At 45.0% G+C, this 18,414-nt stretch overlaps 2 protein-coding genes across 2 annotated transcripts; one reads left to right on the top strand and one right to left on the bottom strand.

Annotated features, from left to right (window-relative positions):
- The first annotated feature begins 1,777 nt into the window (after positions 1–1,777).
- Positions 1,778–2,537, top strand: LOC119330374. Its single transcript, XM_037603481.1, has 2 exons — positions 1,778–1,908; positions 1,963–2,537. The coding sequence occupies exons 1-2, from the start codon at positions 1,814–1,816 to the stop codon at positions 2,279–2,281; spliced, it is 414 nt and encodes a 137-aa protein (XP_037459378.1). The 5' UTR covers positions 1,778–1,813; the 3' UTR covers positions 2,282–2,537.
- Positions 2,538–14,059: 11,522 nt separating this feature from the next.
- Positions 14,060–18,385, bottom strand: LOC119331568 (transcription initiation factor TFIID subunit 14b-like). The gene is made up of 7 exons (XM_037604731.1): positions 18,108–18,385; positions 16,578–16,660; positions 16,208–16,429; positions 15,944–16,131; positions 15,739–15,863; positions 14,531–14,609; positions 14,060–14,424 (listed from the first exon to the last, which is right to left on the bottom strand). The coding sequence occupies exons 1-7, from the start codon at positions 18,309–18,311 to the stop codon at positions 14,396–14,398; spliced, it is 930 nt and encodes a 309-aa protein (XP_037460628.1). The 5' UTR covers positions 18,312–18,385; the 3' UTR covers positions 14,060–14,395.
- Positions 18,386–18,414: the final 29 nt, after the last annotated feature.

Raw genomic sequence — 18,414 nt, 5'->3', positions numbered from 1 at the left:
TGAGTAGCGCGATGGCTAAGGCTACAATGCTCCACACAGGAGACCAGGGTTCGATACCTGGTTCTCACGCTTTTTCTCTTTCTTTTTACCCATCTTAAGCGCAGTAATGGGCCAGCCCATCTGCGGGTCGTGGCGCCCCCTGTTTTCTATATCTTTTTTTTATTTATATTTTATTTTTTTCACTAAAAATTAATTTCGGATTCATGGCGCCCCCTATTTTTTATTTCTTTCTACTTTTTTATTTCTGTTTTGGTTTTTTATCTCAAAATTAATTTCAGATTTCCAAAATATCAAACAGTTGCGAGTTTTGAAAAAAAGTAGGAAAATGGTAAACTGTTTGTGAATTTAAAAAAAATTCGAAAAATCACAAAACGTTCATGACTTAAAAAATTGCTCACATATTATAAACAAATCACGATTTCAAATGAATTTTCATGAAGTATATTTTGTTTTTTTCTCTAAAAATTAATTTCGGATTCGTGGCGCCCCCTATTTTTTATTTCTTTTTACCTTTTTATTTCTGTTTTGGTTTTTTATCTCAAAATTAATTTCGGATTTCCAAAATATCTAACAGTTGCGAGTTTTGAAAAAAAGTAGGAAAATGGTAAACTGTTTGTGAATTTAAAAAATATTCGAAAAATCATAAAATGTGCATGACTAAAAAAATTGCTCACATATTATAAACAAATCACGATTTCAAATGATTTCATGAAATAAAAAATGTTCATGTTTTTTTAAATGAGCCAATATTCAAAGCATATTCAAGAATTTAAAAATCATGTCCATCAGCTTTTAGAAAATGTTCACAAAAATTAAAACACATCCGTAAATAATGAACAAAACTAATTGTAGCTTCCATAAAGGTTTTATTAGGAGATCTATATAGCTCGTTTTATGATTTTATTTAGTCCTTCGCGTTGGGTAAAAAAGGGTTTCCGTGTTTTGTACAACGCTGAACCCAACAAAATTGACATAACTTTCTAAGGGTTTGTTTTTGTAAGCTATATTAAAATGACTAAATGTCTATTTTGCTTCCATACACAGTTATGCTTATTCTCATATCACAATAGTGGTTATGGTAAACACCGCTACGCTAAGTCCAGGCGAGACACTTTATTTATCAGTATAGCTCAGGCAGGGTCCGTCAATGCAGTTTGCTCAGCCACAAAATATTTTGTTGTGGCGCCTTAAAAAATCAAGTCTTGATGAGCATCATATTGTTCGTTTTTGAAATTACATTTTAAAAGTGTCTTATCTCATCATGACATCATTTGTATATACTTTGTGAATTTGATTCATACTCTTTTATATCTACCACACATGTATAACTTGATAGTTTTTTTCCGTTGCAACGCACGGGCATTTCCAAAAAAGTTCGTCAAATTCAATAACTATTCCACCCAATTTCTAAAAAAGTTCATCGATTATAGAATGTTTGTCAGTTCAGGAAAATTGCTTAAAAATGTTCACAATTTTTAAAAAATGTTTGTAAATACTAAAAAATATTCATAAATTGAAAAAATGTTCTTGATTGTAGAAAATGTTCAGAAATTTGTAATAGTATGTTGTTTGCGATTTCAAATATGTGCATGAGTTTAACAAATTGTTCATAATTTCAAAATGTTCATTATTTCGAGAAATTGAGAGAGATATTGTATCTCGGTGATGCAACGAAATGTGATCGTGATCATTGGAAATTATGAATTTTTTTCTCCCGTTGCAACGCACGGGCCCTTTTGCTAGTAAAACTAACCCTACCTCTCCCCATCCTCCTCCCCCACCGCCGCCACCGACCAAAGACCCACCGGAGAAAATGCACCGCGCCGGCTGGATGCGCGTTCGCAACGCATTCAAGCCGGCGGCTGTGCGCCGGCAGAGCACCAAGGCGAGCGTCGGCGACGGCGGCGCCAAGGCGGGCATCGGCGACGGCGGCGCCAAGGCGGGCGGCGGCGACCGCGGCACCAAGGCGGGCATCGGCGACGGCGGCGAGCCTCTGCACACCAAGGGCGGCGGCGGCGGCGAGGCCGGGAATGGTTCTGGCGAGTCCACGGAAGGCCCACCCGTCGTCATCCCCGGGACCCTCGCGGGCATCGCCATGTGGATAGAAGGTACTATGTGCGAGAACGTCGAAGGCATGGGCGAGGACCTGGCAGAAGCAGTCGGAGATTTCATCAAGGACGCGCCGTACGCAACGGAGGGGATGGTTGGGTACGTTGCTCCCGCTTCCCTTCCACAGAAGGAGGTCCCCGAGCCGCCAAACTGGGCCGACTTCTCCGCCTAATATCTTCCGCCCGAGACTGCTAGTATCGTCGTAGTTATATGTATCCATGTTATCCGTTTAGGTTTTCATATCTGAGTATCTGGTGTAAGAAATGCAGTAGCTATCGGGTACTATCTTACCTTATGCCTATCTTGAAGAAGTGGTGTTCGTTGATGTGAGCAAAATGGATATCCTGGGGACTCAAATCATTGTATCCGGCAGAACTTCTTGAGGAAGCATATATAATATATTAGTAAGGTTGGATTGGGTGTGATTCTGTATTTAGCTACTGCATTGTTTTTGGTGTTCGGTGTTCCAATGATGACTCTGTTTGCAAAATGGATCTTCTGTGGATTCAAGCCCCTGTTTCTGGGAGAACCTCTTGATGAAGCAGACATAATAATGACATAATTCAACAAACCTGATACATTGTATATTTTGATCCTCTTTAGTGCCTTGTGATTTTAGTAGTAAGGTTGGATTGAGATGTGTGGTTTTGTATTTAGCAACCGAACTGCCTTTGTGGCATGCCATTTTAAATCTGTGGTGCTCCAGTGATGGTTCTGTCTGCAAAATATTGACAAATCTGAGACATCGTATAATATTGTGGTGAACTGACGTGTGTGATTTCTTATTTGGCAACAAAGGTTTGTGATGACTTTCTAGTGCAGTCCTATTTTGAATCACAAAGGTTTCCGGAACCACAAAGAAACATCATCCTATTTTGAATTGTTTGGGATGTGATTGAAAACAAATGGAATGCCCTCTTCCATTGGTTTATACCTTTTTTTTCTCTGCCCTCAGTTCATGATATCTTGCTGCATTGTAATTACTTACGGTTTTGCTAATGATGTTTCTGTATGCAAAATGGATGCTAATTCAGGGAGAACCTCTTGAGAAGATGACATCAATCGACAAACCTGAGGCATTGTTTGTATTTTTGGTTCTTGGTGTACACATCACTTGATGAAGTGTTCCATGCATCTCCAGGATTTTGTTTTTGCAATTTTACACTTCAATCATGTATCAGTTTGCTTAGATGTGGTTTCTCAAAGCATTGTCTTTCTCCTGATTGCCGAAAGCCATTTCCTGCACAAGGAGCTGCTGAACCTACTTGATCATATGAAGCATATGGTGCTCTCCTTCTGGATCATGATTGTAGCCTTGTACCAATGATAGAGGGAACATTGTACTGTGATTATATCTGTTTCCGTAGGTAACCTTTCATGTGCAACTTTATTGATGAGTGATGGTTTCAATCTCCTCTTGTGTCAATGTCTGATGCAACCCCTGTTAATTACTTGTGAATTTGATTGCAACTCGGTTTGCATGGTTTGATGCAACCCTGCTAATTACTCATGAATTTGATGGTAACTCGGTTTGCATGATTTTGATGCAACCCTGCTAGTTATTTAATGATTTGATTGCAACTAGGTTTGCATTGGCTGTCAGACACACATCCCATAATTCTCTTCTGCTTAATTAATAGATAATAGATGAGGCAATCTTTGCAAATCAACCACTCAGCGGACTGCAATCATATTGACCATTGGAGTCTAAGTTGAATTTAGTTCATTCAGTGTCATCCTGCTCTTATATTTAGAAGAGAAAAAAAAAACTGTGTTTTGCACAGGGTGCTTCCGTGTGTTGTCAGAGAAAACAACAAGCATAGTCTGAAATAACTTGTGTATGCAGGTTAATAAGAAGCATGTTGCATGTGAGGCATAGGAAATGGGATTGCTCACTAACAAAAAGAATGGTGTTGTCTGTTCTCGATCACAACACAAGCATTGTCTGTTCCACTCTTCCACAAGACAAGTTGCTAGTAGTTTTTTTGTGTATTTCAGTTTTGTCTCGCACCAGCAATTTAACTTATAACCTGCTCAAAGATTTATGGAAGTGATAAGATTAACTTACGAAATTCCATCAGAAAAAGATTTAACTTATGAAATGGACAAACTGATTGCCTTGTGACCAAGGCATGATAACAAACATGAGAATGTGTCCAGTCTTCAACAAACTAATTATAAACACTTGCAGATCCAGAGCGGCAGGCATAGACATTATCACTTTATCAGTCAGCTGACTAATATTGTCTGAAGCATGGTTTGCCACATACGCATCCCTGCGGATTGAGATTTGAGAACATACCAAAGCTAATGACAGTGATCCAAGGTACAGCTTGACACAACACAGCTCTCGCCAGCTTCCTCCAGCTGTATGCCAGTATCAGATCGATCATGCCACGCTGTGATCAGCTGTGATCTTCTTCTACCTCCCGTCGTCCCTGCCTCGCCGAGTGAGGATGAATCAATGGAGGACATGCGACCTCCGCGGTTCTCCTCGTTGGAGCGCGAGCGGAACAACTTCACTGCCTGGCGCTGCGGCGGCGAGGGCGATGCCAGCGGGCGGGTGGCCATACCTATTGCTCGCGGTGGTGCCGGAGTGCTGGAGCAACGACGACAGGAGACGCTCCCGTTCTGGGCCGAGCCGACTACAACGATCATGGCATTGGCGCTTACGCAGCGCACGCACGTGCACGAAATCTTTCTGTCCGTGAAAGACACCTGCATGCAGAGACGGCGATCCGCGAGTGGACGCGGCGCGGCGACTGGCCCGCCGGAGCATAAGAAGCTGGCGCCTCGTCCTTGATTCAGTCGACCTGAACGCGCGTCAGTGGGAAGGACGCGATCACCGGCGCCGGCATGGTCGAATGCCTCGAATCGACGACCTGGTCAGTGGTCACCGTCGTCCTCTTCTCCGGCGACCGTCGATCGGCAACGCAGCGGACATCAAGACCTCCTCTTCCGCCTTCCAAATCCTTAGCCCAGCTACATCCACCGACTGACACCGCGTCGCCCCCGCCCGGGCGACTCGGGCGGGATCCCAACCCTAGCCGCCGGGGCTCCCCCTCCTTCCATCCCTCCCTCCGCCGCCGCCGAAGGACGCCGCCGGCCTTTTGCCCGGGGGCTGACGGTGGTGGCGGGGGCCTTTCCTCTCTCCCGCGCCATGGGGATGGTGCGGAGCTCCGCGGCGTGAGGTGGCACGGCCGATCTGGCCTCCGTGGCGTGGCGGGCCTGCCTTGACCGGCGGCAGCGCGGCGGCGGCCTCGTCCTAGGGCGGTGGTGGTGGCGGTTGCGGCGGCCGGCCCTGCGTCGGGCAGCGGCCTTGGCTGCGTTCGGCGGTGGTGGCCGGATCTGCAGCGGCGGACCATCTGTCCTCGGATCGGCGGTGGCGGTATGGAGGGCCTGGTGGTTGGGTCGGCGCCATGTGTGGTTTGCCCTCCGGACAGATCCGATCTGCCCGGTGCGGCTTGCTCGATGTGCGGCGGCTCAGATCGGCGGCGACCCGTGCGCACAATACGTGATGGAGGTTCTTCGAGCGGATCCGGGTGAAAACCTTGTGCTCGGCTTGTTGCCAAGACAGGCGTTGGTGGCACCCTGTGGTGTCATTACCTTCTTGAAGGCATCGCCGTGGAGAAGCTCTAGACCTCTATCCGCTACCTCCGGGGGAAACCCTAGATCAGTTGATCGGATGATGGCGACGCGTTGGTGTCGTTTCCTCCTTGGGGGCGTCATTCTTGGAGGCGTACACGGGATCGAGGGACCAGCGGGTGCCTTATTGGCGGAGCGGTACTTCATCCTTCACATTGATGACGGCGAATCTCGGCGGCGTGGTGCAGTGGAGACTCGGCGCCCGATGCGCGGGGATGGACTCGCGCAGGTGGAGGTAGTTGTTTGGCGTCAAGGTGGCGTCGATGACGGAGTGGCCTGACAAGGTAGAAGCCTCAATATCTGCTCTGAAGACGGACCTATGAAAGATGGCGGCGACGACACATGTGAGTGCGTCAGACCAGTTTATGCCCCAGACCCGGTATGTGGCTAGGCTGGAGCTTCTGGCTTTTGATGATAGGTTTAGGTGAGTAGACCGGGTATGTGGCCCAGGTAGCACCCCTTCATCATATGGATAGGAGTAGTGGCATATGTTGTCAAGATGGCGGATTCAGGCATATTGTTGTAATACTTTGTAAGGTCCTCGAGAATAATCAATAAAGTGGCCGTATGCATCTCCCAGATGCAGAGGCCGGGGGTCATGCTCCTTTTCTAAAAAAAAAAAAAAACATCCACCGACTGACCGACGCACGGTCGCGCGTCCTCAGGTGGACGCCCGGCCGCGCACGCACCGCCCAGCTGCATCCACTGCGGCGAGCGCGCCTAGGAGGCAGTCGGCCAGCGCGAATGCACCTTGCCAGGCCGTTGACCAAGCCGCCGGCCAACGGCCGGACTGTCCCAGCGACTTATGTACATGCACTACGTGGTGGCAACGGGTAACCACCGCCTTCCCGCCACTCGCGTTGTCGGAGTAGCGGAGGAAGCAGGCGTCGTGCCGGTGCCAGACGGCAGTGGCGAGGCACGCAGCGTAGCTGCAAGACTCGGTGACGTCGGGGCGGCACCGCGCGACCACGTAGGCCCATGTGAGCAGCGTGGACATGAGCACCGGCGTCGAGTACCTCTCGTCTCGAGCTTGCGGATGCCGTCCAGGTTGTTCATGATGACGCCGCCGCCGCCCACTGCATGGAAAGTCGAGCGGCGCCGCCACGAGGCCGGGCACCAGCGTGAGCCAGTGACTGGTAGGTACACCTTGAGAGCTGACGGCAGGAGAAGGAACACGGCGCGGCCTGAGATCCAAGACTCGATACCGAACCACAACCACCCGCAGCAAAAGAACGCGGATGACGGCCGGGACGTGTGCGCGCGCGCGCGCTCTCCAGGAACGGCAGCTCTTAAGCGACCGCCAGCACGTCCGGGTGCACGAGGGCGGCGAGGTTGTCGAAGGCGACCGTGGCGAGGCCCTGGAACGCCGACAAGCCGAGGTCGAAGAGACTGCCAGTGAGGTAGTACGACGGCACGCCCCACAAGACAGATGCAGAGGCTGGCCAGGTCTCAGACCGTCATGGTGCACTCCGACGGTGGCGTCGAGGACAGGTCTGATTCGCTTGACGAGAGGCTGTGTCTCGACGGTGGCATCCGTGTCCCGTGGGCGCGAGGAGAGCGTGGGGCTTGGTGTGCGAGGGAGAGGTGGCAGCCGCGGCAGTGAGCCCGCTTAGAGCTCGTCGACACAAGGAAGTGGCGAAAATGGTTCGGGGCTTCGGGCTGCGCAAGGAGAGAGCTCTGGACTGGACATGACCATGTACACAGACATGGACGTGGTAGGAGACGAGGGGTGAAAGATGGAGTCACCAGTCACGGAGATGCTGTTGACTGATTATAAGCGCTGTGCACGCCAACTGTTCCACAAAACAACCATGGAGGAGAAAAAGACACGGCTGAGGAGGAAGGAAGGGATGTGCAATTTACAAAAGTTCCGCGGATCTCCACGTAAGATCTTACTAGCACATATGCCCGTACGTTGCACCGGAGAAAAGTTGACCATCCAGCCCGATTGCAATTATATGTTAAGTTATATCATACTCCCACTATCCCATAATATACCGCCTATCTCATGTTTACCTACAATCCAGCGTACAAAGCATCCAAAGCATTGGGAGTTAATTTCTTCTTTTTGAGAAATGCGGAGTTAAATCCTTCCTGCTCATTTATAACAACACAATGGTGTATTGGTTTCTCTAGGGATAATCGGGACCCACTCTTCACTCACTATTTCCTGGAGCGGTTTATTGATTTTTCATACAACTTGCAAATGTATATAAATTGATGAAATTTAGTGTAAAAAATGAGAGTGCGATTATTTAATTTGATACGTAAACAAACCCTCTCGTCTGGATTTGAAGGGCCTAGCGGCCAAAACTCTACGACCAAGTGATAATCTCACATGAAGATTAAATACATCAAATTGTAGCCGGTGACCGCATGAAGAAGCAGCTTCCAATTGGAGGAAAGAAAACCCATCGTATACATTGGCTGGTGCTCTGTTGCTGGAGAGATTAAATCAGGCATTTTTCACGAACGACCCAAAAACAACGAACCTACACATTGCCCTGGCTTAATAATAATGGATGGAGGTAATAGACACAAGTACGAACTAGCTCAATTTACTCACTCAAGGTAGTTTTTTTTTCAACAAATGTTCAGAAATTTTAAAATGTTTGCGCAATCTCCAAAAAGTTTGAAATTTCTAAAATTATTCTCATTTATATTTTTTCATAGATTTTAAAAATGTTTGTGATTTCAGAAAATGTTTCTGTTTCAAATTTTGTTCAATCATTGAAAAAAGTTCATGTTTTCCAATTTTCTTCGCAAATTTGAAAAATGTTCAGGGGATTTCATAAAAAATTGGGTTTTCGAAAATTGTTCACAATTTCAAAATATGTTCACTTATTTAGAAAACAAATTCTGTTTTCAAGTTTTGTTTATAAATTCCAAAAAATTGTGTTTTCATAACTTGTTCGTAAATTCTTAGTGGAATTTCACAAAATGTTTGCATTTTGAAAAAAAAAATCATAATTTCAGAAAATGTTCCCATTTTTCAATTATGTTCCTGTTTTTCAATAAATGTTTGCATTTTCAAATAGTTGTTCATAGTTTCGAGAAATGTTCAAGTCTCTAAAAATTTGTTAACATTTTTTGTTTTTTTTCAGAACTATTTACTCTTTTGGAAATAAAATCACATTTAAAATTCAAAAGGTTTACATCTTTCACTGCATATAGTTTATATAAGCGGACCTGCAATTTTTAGACAACAAATTGAAGAATTACACTGCCTAGGGGCGTGGTTAACTCGCGACGCGAGGTGTTGTGTTTGATTCCACTTAGGGCATAGACTTTTGTTATTTTTTTTTATGTTTTGCCACTGCCAGTTGTTTCTTTTAATTAAAAGTCGTGATTTTTTGCTACGAACGAAAATCGTTGGTTCCATGACGGACGAAAATATATCTAGTCCCACCACAAACGAAAAAAAGTGGAGAAACAATGCTCCCTTTAATATTAGGTAAAGATAAAGATAAAGATGAATATATCAATCCCATTTACAAAATTTCCAGATGGGATACAACCAATACGGCGCCACGTCATCAAAATACACGTACCGGAACCAAACCGCATGAACCTTATCTTGATCATATTTGCAAGTATGGAACGGCTGAGGGAGAAGGAAGGAAGGGATGTGCAATTTACAAAAGTTGCACATATCTCCACGTAAGATCTCACGAATATAGCCATTCTGTTTACAAAAATTTCCAGATCGGTTACAACCAATACAGTGCCATGTCATCAAAATACACGTACTAGAACCGAAGCAGGGACCTTATCTTACATATTTGCATCATTTGCTGAAGGATGGGTCGAAGTTACGGAGTTTGAAAATTGACAAAGTCAGTACGGTCACCTCGCTATCAAGGAGAACGTCGTCTCTTGCTGAAAAGATAATCTACATTAGTGAGACACCAAAGCGTCAAGCTCGGGGATTGATCTCTCCTGGGCTGGAGGTACCACTGCTCTTCTAACCAGCAAACCATTAGTTTGTTCCTAGCACTTTATGAGTATGAAAACCGTTTATTAGTATGAACACAGTTTTTAACACGTACATGTTAGTGGAACATGCACTCGAATCTCACTGGAATTAGAGAAGAAGAGAAAGAATTTGGAAGGACTATATCCAGGAATTTGCAATGTAGAGATGTTATCTACCCGACCACTCTCACATCTATTCATGGTTAATACAATCCTTCCAAGGGCCATTCCTTCTTCACCAAGAAGCTCGAACGCAACGACTAATGGGCCAAACATGCCATATAATGTTAGGAGGGGCCAAATCATCTAAATATAGATAATTTTCTCATATAAGTAGAGAATTAGGAGGAGGAGTAGGTGTGTTTGTGGGAGCATAGGGGGGCAACACCCCTGCCAGCCCTCCTTGCCTCTGCACTGGATACGACTAGTGTATTTATACCGCTATGATGTTTCAGGGTTCATTGGACCCAGTTTTGGCCTGCAGGCCAATTTGCTTGCAAAGAGAGTATGGGACTTTCCATGTCACAAATGCAGCAACAGTTCCACTCCATTGCACTAGCTAGCACTTGAAAAATGGTGCAATAACCTTGTTGAAGAACGGAGGGTTGAAGAATATGTACATGAACTTGGAGAAGAGCATCAGGAGCAGGGAGAGCCGGTTGACCCTGATGATGATGAGCAATACATTGCTTGAGTCGAAAAACATGAAATACCAGATGAATTGGGTAGAAAAGGGCAGACCCAAAGGATTGGCCAACTCTCCGATTTTCTTGGTAACCAAATATGGTCCATAGTACTTGAATTATAATTTTCAGTTATCTCTCCTAACTGTTGATGATTGAACATAGAGTTGCATGGAAAATGATCTCCAACTGCGAAGTGTCATTCAGTTTTTCTTCTTATGTGCCCATGACTAGTACATGCGAAGGCTAGCAAAAGACTGAAATGCAGAAGCAGAATTCATGCTTAGTACAACGAAGGCTAGCACAAGATGGAGGTTAAACAACTAAAGAGCATGAAAACCACAATTATGCATTCTTCTTTAATAATACCATCGTGCAAAGTGATGGGATTATGCATTTTTTGATAGTACAACTCAATGTTCAGTTGCCCACTGGTCCCATCTCACTAGCAATAACTTGTATGCACAGTTATAGGATTATGTCATTTTTACCTTTGCTATTAGTGCTTGGTTTAATGCAACATGTAAAGTGTATCATGCTTGGAGTTGTGGTGTTCTTGTGTTGAACCCAGGTGTTTTCTTTGTATAACAAATTGTTACATTCATGCAAGGAAGGAAAGCTCAAGTACATCGCAGAAAAAGTGTTATTATTATACTGCATGTACTTGCGGATATTGTCTTTGCGGATAGTGTTATTATTATACTTTTGAAAAATTTGAATTTTGTCGAATTTCATATTTTCTACGTATCAAAAAATTCTGAAAAAAACACACATATACATAAAGGCATAACCCACATGTGTGTAAATTTTCAGGGAAAAATAAGTTGAAATGAGGGTTGTGCAAAAAAGATAAATCAGGGGCTTTTTAACACATGATACTATTCATCCTCCCAGGCCATGAATTTGTCTTTTTTGTACAGGTCACATTTCAACGTTTTTCATTCTGAAATTTTACACACATATACATAATATACTTGTTTACTAGCACAATTTTTTTCAGATTTTTTGCAACCAAAAAGTTTGAATTTTGATTTGTTTTCAAAAAAAGGCCTCCATGGCTCCGGGAGCCAAACGTCCGCTCCCATGTACTTGTTCCAATACTATGGTATATTGTACTATAGTATGAGATAAATGCACCATTATTCACACAACTCTCGCCAGATGAGTACTTTGGTCACACAACTCTTCAAAATGTTATTAAGTGGTGACAAGACTTTAGTTTATGAGTAAACATGTCACTACTGCTGAGGTCTTCTGCTGACTAGGCCATATTTTGCAAGAAGAACCATGCCAATAATTTTGGAGGTGTTATTTAGGATAACCTTAGTGCAACATACCCTCGAACACCTTGTGATCACTCTCTCCATGACATGGCTACCGCAGCTTGCCCCCAGTATCACCCCGCCACTGCACAGTCAGTCTTTTTTTCGAGAAGGGGGAATACCCCCGGCCTCTGCGTCAAAGCGATGCATAAAACTATTTATTATATTATTGCATAGAACCCAACAAAACAAATACATGCATGAATCCGAAGCCACCTTCTTGGCAACTAATGTCGCTACACCTACAATCGTAATGACGTGCCCTGACCGCATATCAACACACTACACCTTGAGCCTTCCGTTAGATCTCTTGCCCGAGAAGAAGAATTCCGCGGGCGGGCGAAACCCGTCACGCTTCCACCAGCCGCGTTAGCCGAGAGTCCGAGGACACCGGCAATCAGCGGACGGAGAGGGGCTAGGCGTCGCCGGAAGGAAAACAAACCCTAACTAGAAAATGGTACGTACATCGATACGGTCATAGTCATGTGCAGTGGCAAGTCCAGTGGGCAGGCTTCAATTAGCTTTTTTTTAGACAACCTCGCAAAGTTTTTATTAATTCGTCACAATGTTTACAGGGACGAAAGTAAGATCTCCAGGCATTCCTAACCAAACATGGCGGCCACTCTGGAGAGATAAAGCATACTTCACTAAGTTGTGAGCTTCGAAGTTCGAGCTCCTAAATTCATGGCTAAATTTATAAAAATCAAAATCCGAGGAGTGTCGTATTATCTCCTGTATAATTGCCCCATACACGGATGCATTCCCCTTCTTCAAGTCTTCCACCACTACCTTGCAGTCCGAGGCCGCATGTATCCTCCTTTCATAGAGATCATCTGAGAGAGATAGTGCTTCTTTGATTGCAATCGCCTCCAAAGTCTGTGGTTCTGCAATAAAATTAAGGACCATTACAGAAGCTCTCAAGAATGTCCCATCCGCACTGCGGCATACAGCACCCACGGCACCACATTTAGCTCGTCTTGACACCGCAGCATTAACGTTAACCTTCACACAGTCCGCTGCCGGTGCTTGCCACTGGTTTGGTCTTGGAATGGCCGCAGTACTCGGTTTTGGCAATTTTGAATTGATTGCATTAACTTCAGCCAGATAGCTTGTGATGAAACCATTTGTGGCATGCGGTGATTGATATATATCTTCATAAATCGCTTTCCTCCTCGCTGCCCAAATCGCCCACATGGTTACAATCAGCCGTACAAAAGACTCCTTATCAAGACGGTCATGAGGTGCAAAAAGCCATTCCTTGGATCCTTCCTCCTGCCTTTCAATTAGCTGAAGCCTGCCCTCCAGAAAAAACGATGTTTTTCACTACTAGTAGTAATCCAGTATGCGTTCGACCCAGCCCAACTAGTCCCAGCGCCCAGCCAATAGACGTGAGTTACTTGGAAAAAAGAAAAAGGCAATAGACGTGCTTCCGGCCTTGGGCTATTCCTCGTTCGAGCCAGCACAGAAGCGCCACCACCAATCCTACCCTAGGTAGCGCGAGCAGCAGGCTCCTCCGGTCCTCACCGACTCGACCTCGTACAGGCGCTCCACGGCGGCACGGCCACCTCGTGCAGGCACTCCAGAACGGCAGCCGGCAGGACTCCCGCGGCATCGAAGGCCGTTGAGTGCAGCCGCCAGCTCGTCGTTGGCCAGAGAAGTGGAGGCGCCGGCCGGCCGGAGCTAGGATTCGGCTCGCACCGCCGCATGCCGCCACGCGCCCGCTCCAAAATGACCCATCGGCGCATCCAGTACTGAGTGCATCGGCTGTTAGAGCCATAGAGGGCACTTCTATTGCTTTCTATAAGGGCCTTGATAGGAATTGCCATAAGAAAACACACCACCTGACGTGTGGCATTTATCATTTGGGAATATTAAATAGAGAGTGGGATGGCTTGCAGCCAAACCGAACATGTTATTTTGGGACGTGTTTTGCCTTTTGAGATCTTTTGACTGCCTCTTGGTCCATGAAAGATGGATGTTGTTAGTTCTCAGACCTGACGAAGCTAGCAATGGGATCATTGAAATTTGGTTTGGTTTCTTATATCAGCATTGCCCAAGGGGGCGCACAACATTGCAAGACACGCTTTTTATTCGAATACTCCATTAGTTTGGGCGGGTAATCCCCCAGCTTTTAGCTTGCAGGATGTAATAAACAATGCAACTCTTCTGAAGTTTAAATAAAGTGTGCCGTATGGCATTCCCCTAAAAAAAACTTGCTAAACTTATTGTTCACCGCCAGATGTTCTAATATGTATCCACTTCAAGTATATGTATCCACTTCAAGTAACGGTCAGACTAGCGTCTCTTAATTTGACTGTTAAATGATTTCGGAAATTAACACTTACTTTACTGGTACGACACAATGCAAAGCATATTCCATTATGTCAGCAAAATAGACTTTGCACCCCTGTGATGTGCTACGCTTCTACTGGAACATAAAAGAAAAAGAACAGGGGGTGATAATTTAAGGCAGGTACACCATGCTCCCGTTGATTTCAAAATGCACAAAGGCGGTACAATCCATAGATTGCGCTTTATGCACACTGGCCAGCACTAAACATCAATTGCGAGCCTAAGACGTCAATGAAGACACATTCATCACATTCTGTTAGCGAGTTGTTATCAGGTTTCAGCATCTTCCTTACAGCAGCTACCGTTCCATTAGCCGTGCCCAAACTGTTGACCAGGACCTGGACATAGAAGATTATGAAGCTCATCATCAGTTCAAACCCTTCAGCATATGACAAATGTGATCACTGCTAATCAGAAGGGAAAAAAAGGGTTAACTTTACTGACCAGAGATAACTCTGGATTGCTGGGGCATTCCCTCTATCATGCTTAGCTGCCTTCTCAGCTTAGCAATGTGAGCCTGCACCTGGAGGAACAAAAAGGTAACAACTCAAATCACAGGATGCTGTTTTCCACGACTAACTGTTCATGTCTAAGCATATTCTATCAGGTTTGTACGCAAACCATTACTAGCAAATGGTACATGCTTCGCATGTGAGAATATACACAATTTGCTAACTGATGATATGCTCCGTGTGCCCAGCAATTAAGTATTAGTGATCTTCCCTAAAGAAAAGGATATTAGTGATCTAAATGCTTTTATATATTTTTTTACAGAGGGAATACTCATTCCAAACACAAGAACGGGAGAAAGTTTTACGTACAGGAAGCGGCATCCCAATTCCATAGATCAAGCAATTACTGGGGGAAAATGAGAGGAGCCCAATCCTAGGGCATTAAGTATCTCCTACACCCATTTTATTTTCCTAAATAATAAAGTTACAAATAGCCAACACGCCAACACCTCTGTATTAAGTTCCAACTTCAACATGTCAAGCAATTGCTTTCCTTCCAAGCCATAGAAGATCCGGCTACTCTGTTGACTAAAAAGCAGCATGCGGCTGCACTGCTCAGGGAGACCATCTGGCAGAGGCACAACGCCAGTATTGTTCTGGAAGATGGTGGAAAAGCCACATGCTACTGTAGACTGTGAATCCAGGCGCTCTCAACCGTCAGATCAACATAGTTAACGGCTGTGATTGTATGTTATGGGAAGCAGTTTGATGTTTCAAAATTGGTACACTATATAGGAGTATAGATATGCAACACCGTGTAACTAAACAAGCAAAATGGAATAAAAGCCACCAGAAACACCACATGGTTTCAAGGTCCCAAATAATTCCTAGTGTGACGTCTCTATGAAAGTGACACCAGGAGCAAAGTATTTCCAGTGTTACGGCAAGGATCTGCATATCAGAACGAATGGATGATTCCACTACTAGACACTGGGTTTTCTATTACTGGCATACATCTTATCCTAAAACACATTCGCTGACTGAAACTCTCAGCAGAAGGGAAAAATTATAAGTCTCTACAGCAGTGAACCTTACACGTGTGGCTAGACTATGTCCCATGGGGAAATAACGCCTTCTACCGGCATTGCCAGCTATTATACACACCTAATAAAGACAAATACTACTAGCTCCGATTCTCACCTGTTGACGAGCAGCAGCCAGTTTTAATAGTTCATCTGCTTCAGAGAAGTTTGAGAACCACTGGCTCAGAGAATGATCCTTGGTGTCAAAACGCTTCTTATCATGTGGCATAAGTTCCATAGGACCTAGATGATTTAAAGCTTCAGATGCTACTTCACCATTTCCCACTATGAAAATAGGAAGTACAAGCCAGTAAGCCACATACCTGGAGAAGACAATGTTATACCAGGAGGTAGCCTGGGCACAGTAGCAGCAGGGTGATTTTGCACTCGCAAGAAGAAGGCTTCAGTGGGCTCAGGGAAGACAACTTCATCGTATGTCTCCACTACAACTGGTTTTTTTGTTGATTGAGGTCCAGCGTCCTCTTCCGGATACAACTTAAGCTGATGAAACCTGCATCAGTTGTATCACCTAAGTATTTGCTCCCAAATAAAAAATCACTGTTGACAAAAAGAACTTCGGCACTCACAAGTCCAAGCGCTTCTCGCAGACATCACTGTGAAAATAAAGGGTTATTGCAATCTCAAACTCCCCCCATCCAGATTCGGACAACTCAAAAGGCGGTTGCTCTACAACTCTTGTTGGATTAGTGAAACTTGGGTGAAGCTGAAACACCACACGCTTAACTATGACACTCAGATCCTCATTTGTTGCAGAACGGATGTACACGGTCCATTTGTGAGAGTTGTACCTATAAGGGGAAAGCATTTTTTCTTCAGACAAGTTCTGCTACAGGTAAGAACATAAAAATGTGACACTGCGTTTACAGTTTGAAGTTGTAAACATTTGCTTATTTCATGAAATTAACAAAAATAAGTATCTGTGAGGCAAATGCTTACTCGCTTGCTTTTTTGCCAAGCCAAAACGAAATGGTCCCATAAACAATTGGAAAACTGATCTCCACATCCTTGAGCTTCTTATTCTGTTCAAGGGATTTTGGCAACGATTAATCAGAAAATCATTATAGATTGCATATCAATAGTGTCTAATCATCAAAATAATGATGGATGAAATGTGCAACATTCAATCCTATTGTGTGATTAATCAAACATCATACTTGAGTCTGTAGAAAACTGGAAGATGCACTTTAACAAATGCTTAGTTCTTGCCCTGCTTTTCATGCATAGGAATCAGGTGAGATTTTATAGGGCCACTAAACTTTAGGATAATCTGCTGTTGTTCTATGCAAGGAGATGGTAGCAATTATTATGACAAAAGAATTCTTTACCAAACACATGGTTACTTGCTCACTGACATGCCTATGAAAACTACAGCTTGAAGGACAATAAGGTCTACTCCCTCTGTTCCTAAATGTAAGTCTTTTTAGAGATTCCAACAAGAGACTACATACGGAGCAAAATGGGTGAATCTACACTCTAAGATATGTCTATATACATCCGTATGTTGTAGTCCATTTGAAATCTCTAAAAAGACTTATATTTAGGAACGGAGGGGGTAGCCTTAGCCTCTAACTATGAAAACTACAACGGATGAAATGTGACAAAACTGAATCCTATCGTGCGATCCCTCAAACATCATATAGGAGCCTTTGCATCACTGTAAGATGTGCCCCTATAAATGCTTAGTTCTTGCCACGTTCTTCACGCCTAGGAAGCAGGTAACTTTTATAGTGGACCACCATATGTTAGACTAAGAAGATGTTCTATGCAAAGACATGGTAGCAACTAGCATGACAGGAAGGATCCTCTGCCAAACACAAGGTACTGACTCAGTTACATGCCTAAATATTCCGACCCATTCTCTCAATCCTCGTCAACTTAATCATGGGAATGAGCAGAACAGACCTACATGACAATCCGGTTAAGAAAACAGCATGCAGAGTTACCAAACACATTATCAGATTACACAGCCCGTAACTTAGCGCAACAGTTAAATAGAACTTTGTGTTGGATCCCGTTCTGACCGTTTCCCAACTGCAGCAGTAAACATTCTAGCATCATTCATTTTGCGATTTATTACTGACGGATGCCTAATGTCTTGGATCAAGTAGGCCAGCACACTATAGTCAATTCTGCCTCTCATAAGTCATAATACTCATCAACTCAATTACAAGCACGGGGCAGAACAGATCAAACGTTCCAAATGGAAGTCCACTTGCACACATTTGCCGTCACTTCATTTTTCAACTGCAACAATGAGCATTCTAGCAGCTATTCAATTTTCAGAAAACCACATACGAATGATGCGGCATAATTCGTCTGACCCAGGTTAGCCTAGCCACATACTGGCACAGACACGCAGACTACGGCCGTCAAAACCCTAGCTCCCCCCAACCCCCAATGCGGGGCAAGCACGCCGTACAGAAGCTACTGCATATCGAATACAGGAGGTGGGTGACGGAGGGGAACCTTCTTGTCGGGGTCCTCGGGGGCGCGCGCCGGCTTGGAGCGGAGCGCCTTCTGCGCGGCGGTCAGCGCGGGCTCCCCCGCCGCGGCCGCGGGAGGCGAGTCCGAGAGGATAATGGGAGCGGAAGAGGGAGCGGGAGCGGGTGTAGGCGCAGCCGTGGCCGTGGCCGCCGCGGGGGGCGGCGGCGAGGACGGCGGCTGCTCCATCGGCGGCGAGGGTTTGGGGGTGGTGGGTCAGTTCGCCGCGGCGTTGGGGAGGGAGACGACGGGAAGGTGGTTTGGTTCGGTTCGTTCGGTCGGTCGGTCTGGT

The sequence above is a fragment of the Triticum dicoccoides genome, chromosome 7A, assembly GCF_002162155.2.
Source record: "Triticum dicoccoides isolate Atlit2015 ecotype Zavitan chromosome 7A, WEW_v2.0, whole genome shotgun sequence".
Taxonomy (NCBI): Eukaryota; Viridiplantae; Streptophyta; class Magnoliopsida; order Poales; family Poaceae; genus Triticum; species Triticum dicoccoides.
Note: the sequence above shows the minus strand (reverse complement) of the source record. Positions and strands in the feature narration are given on the sequence as shown.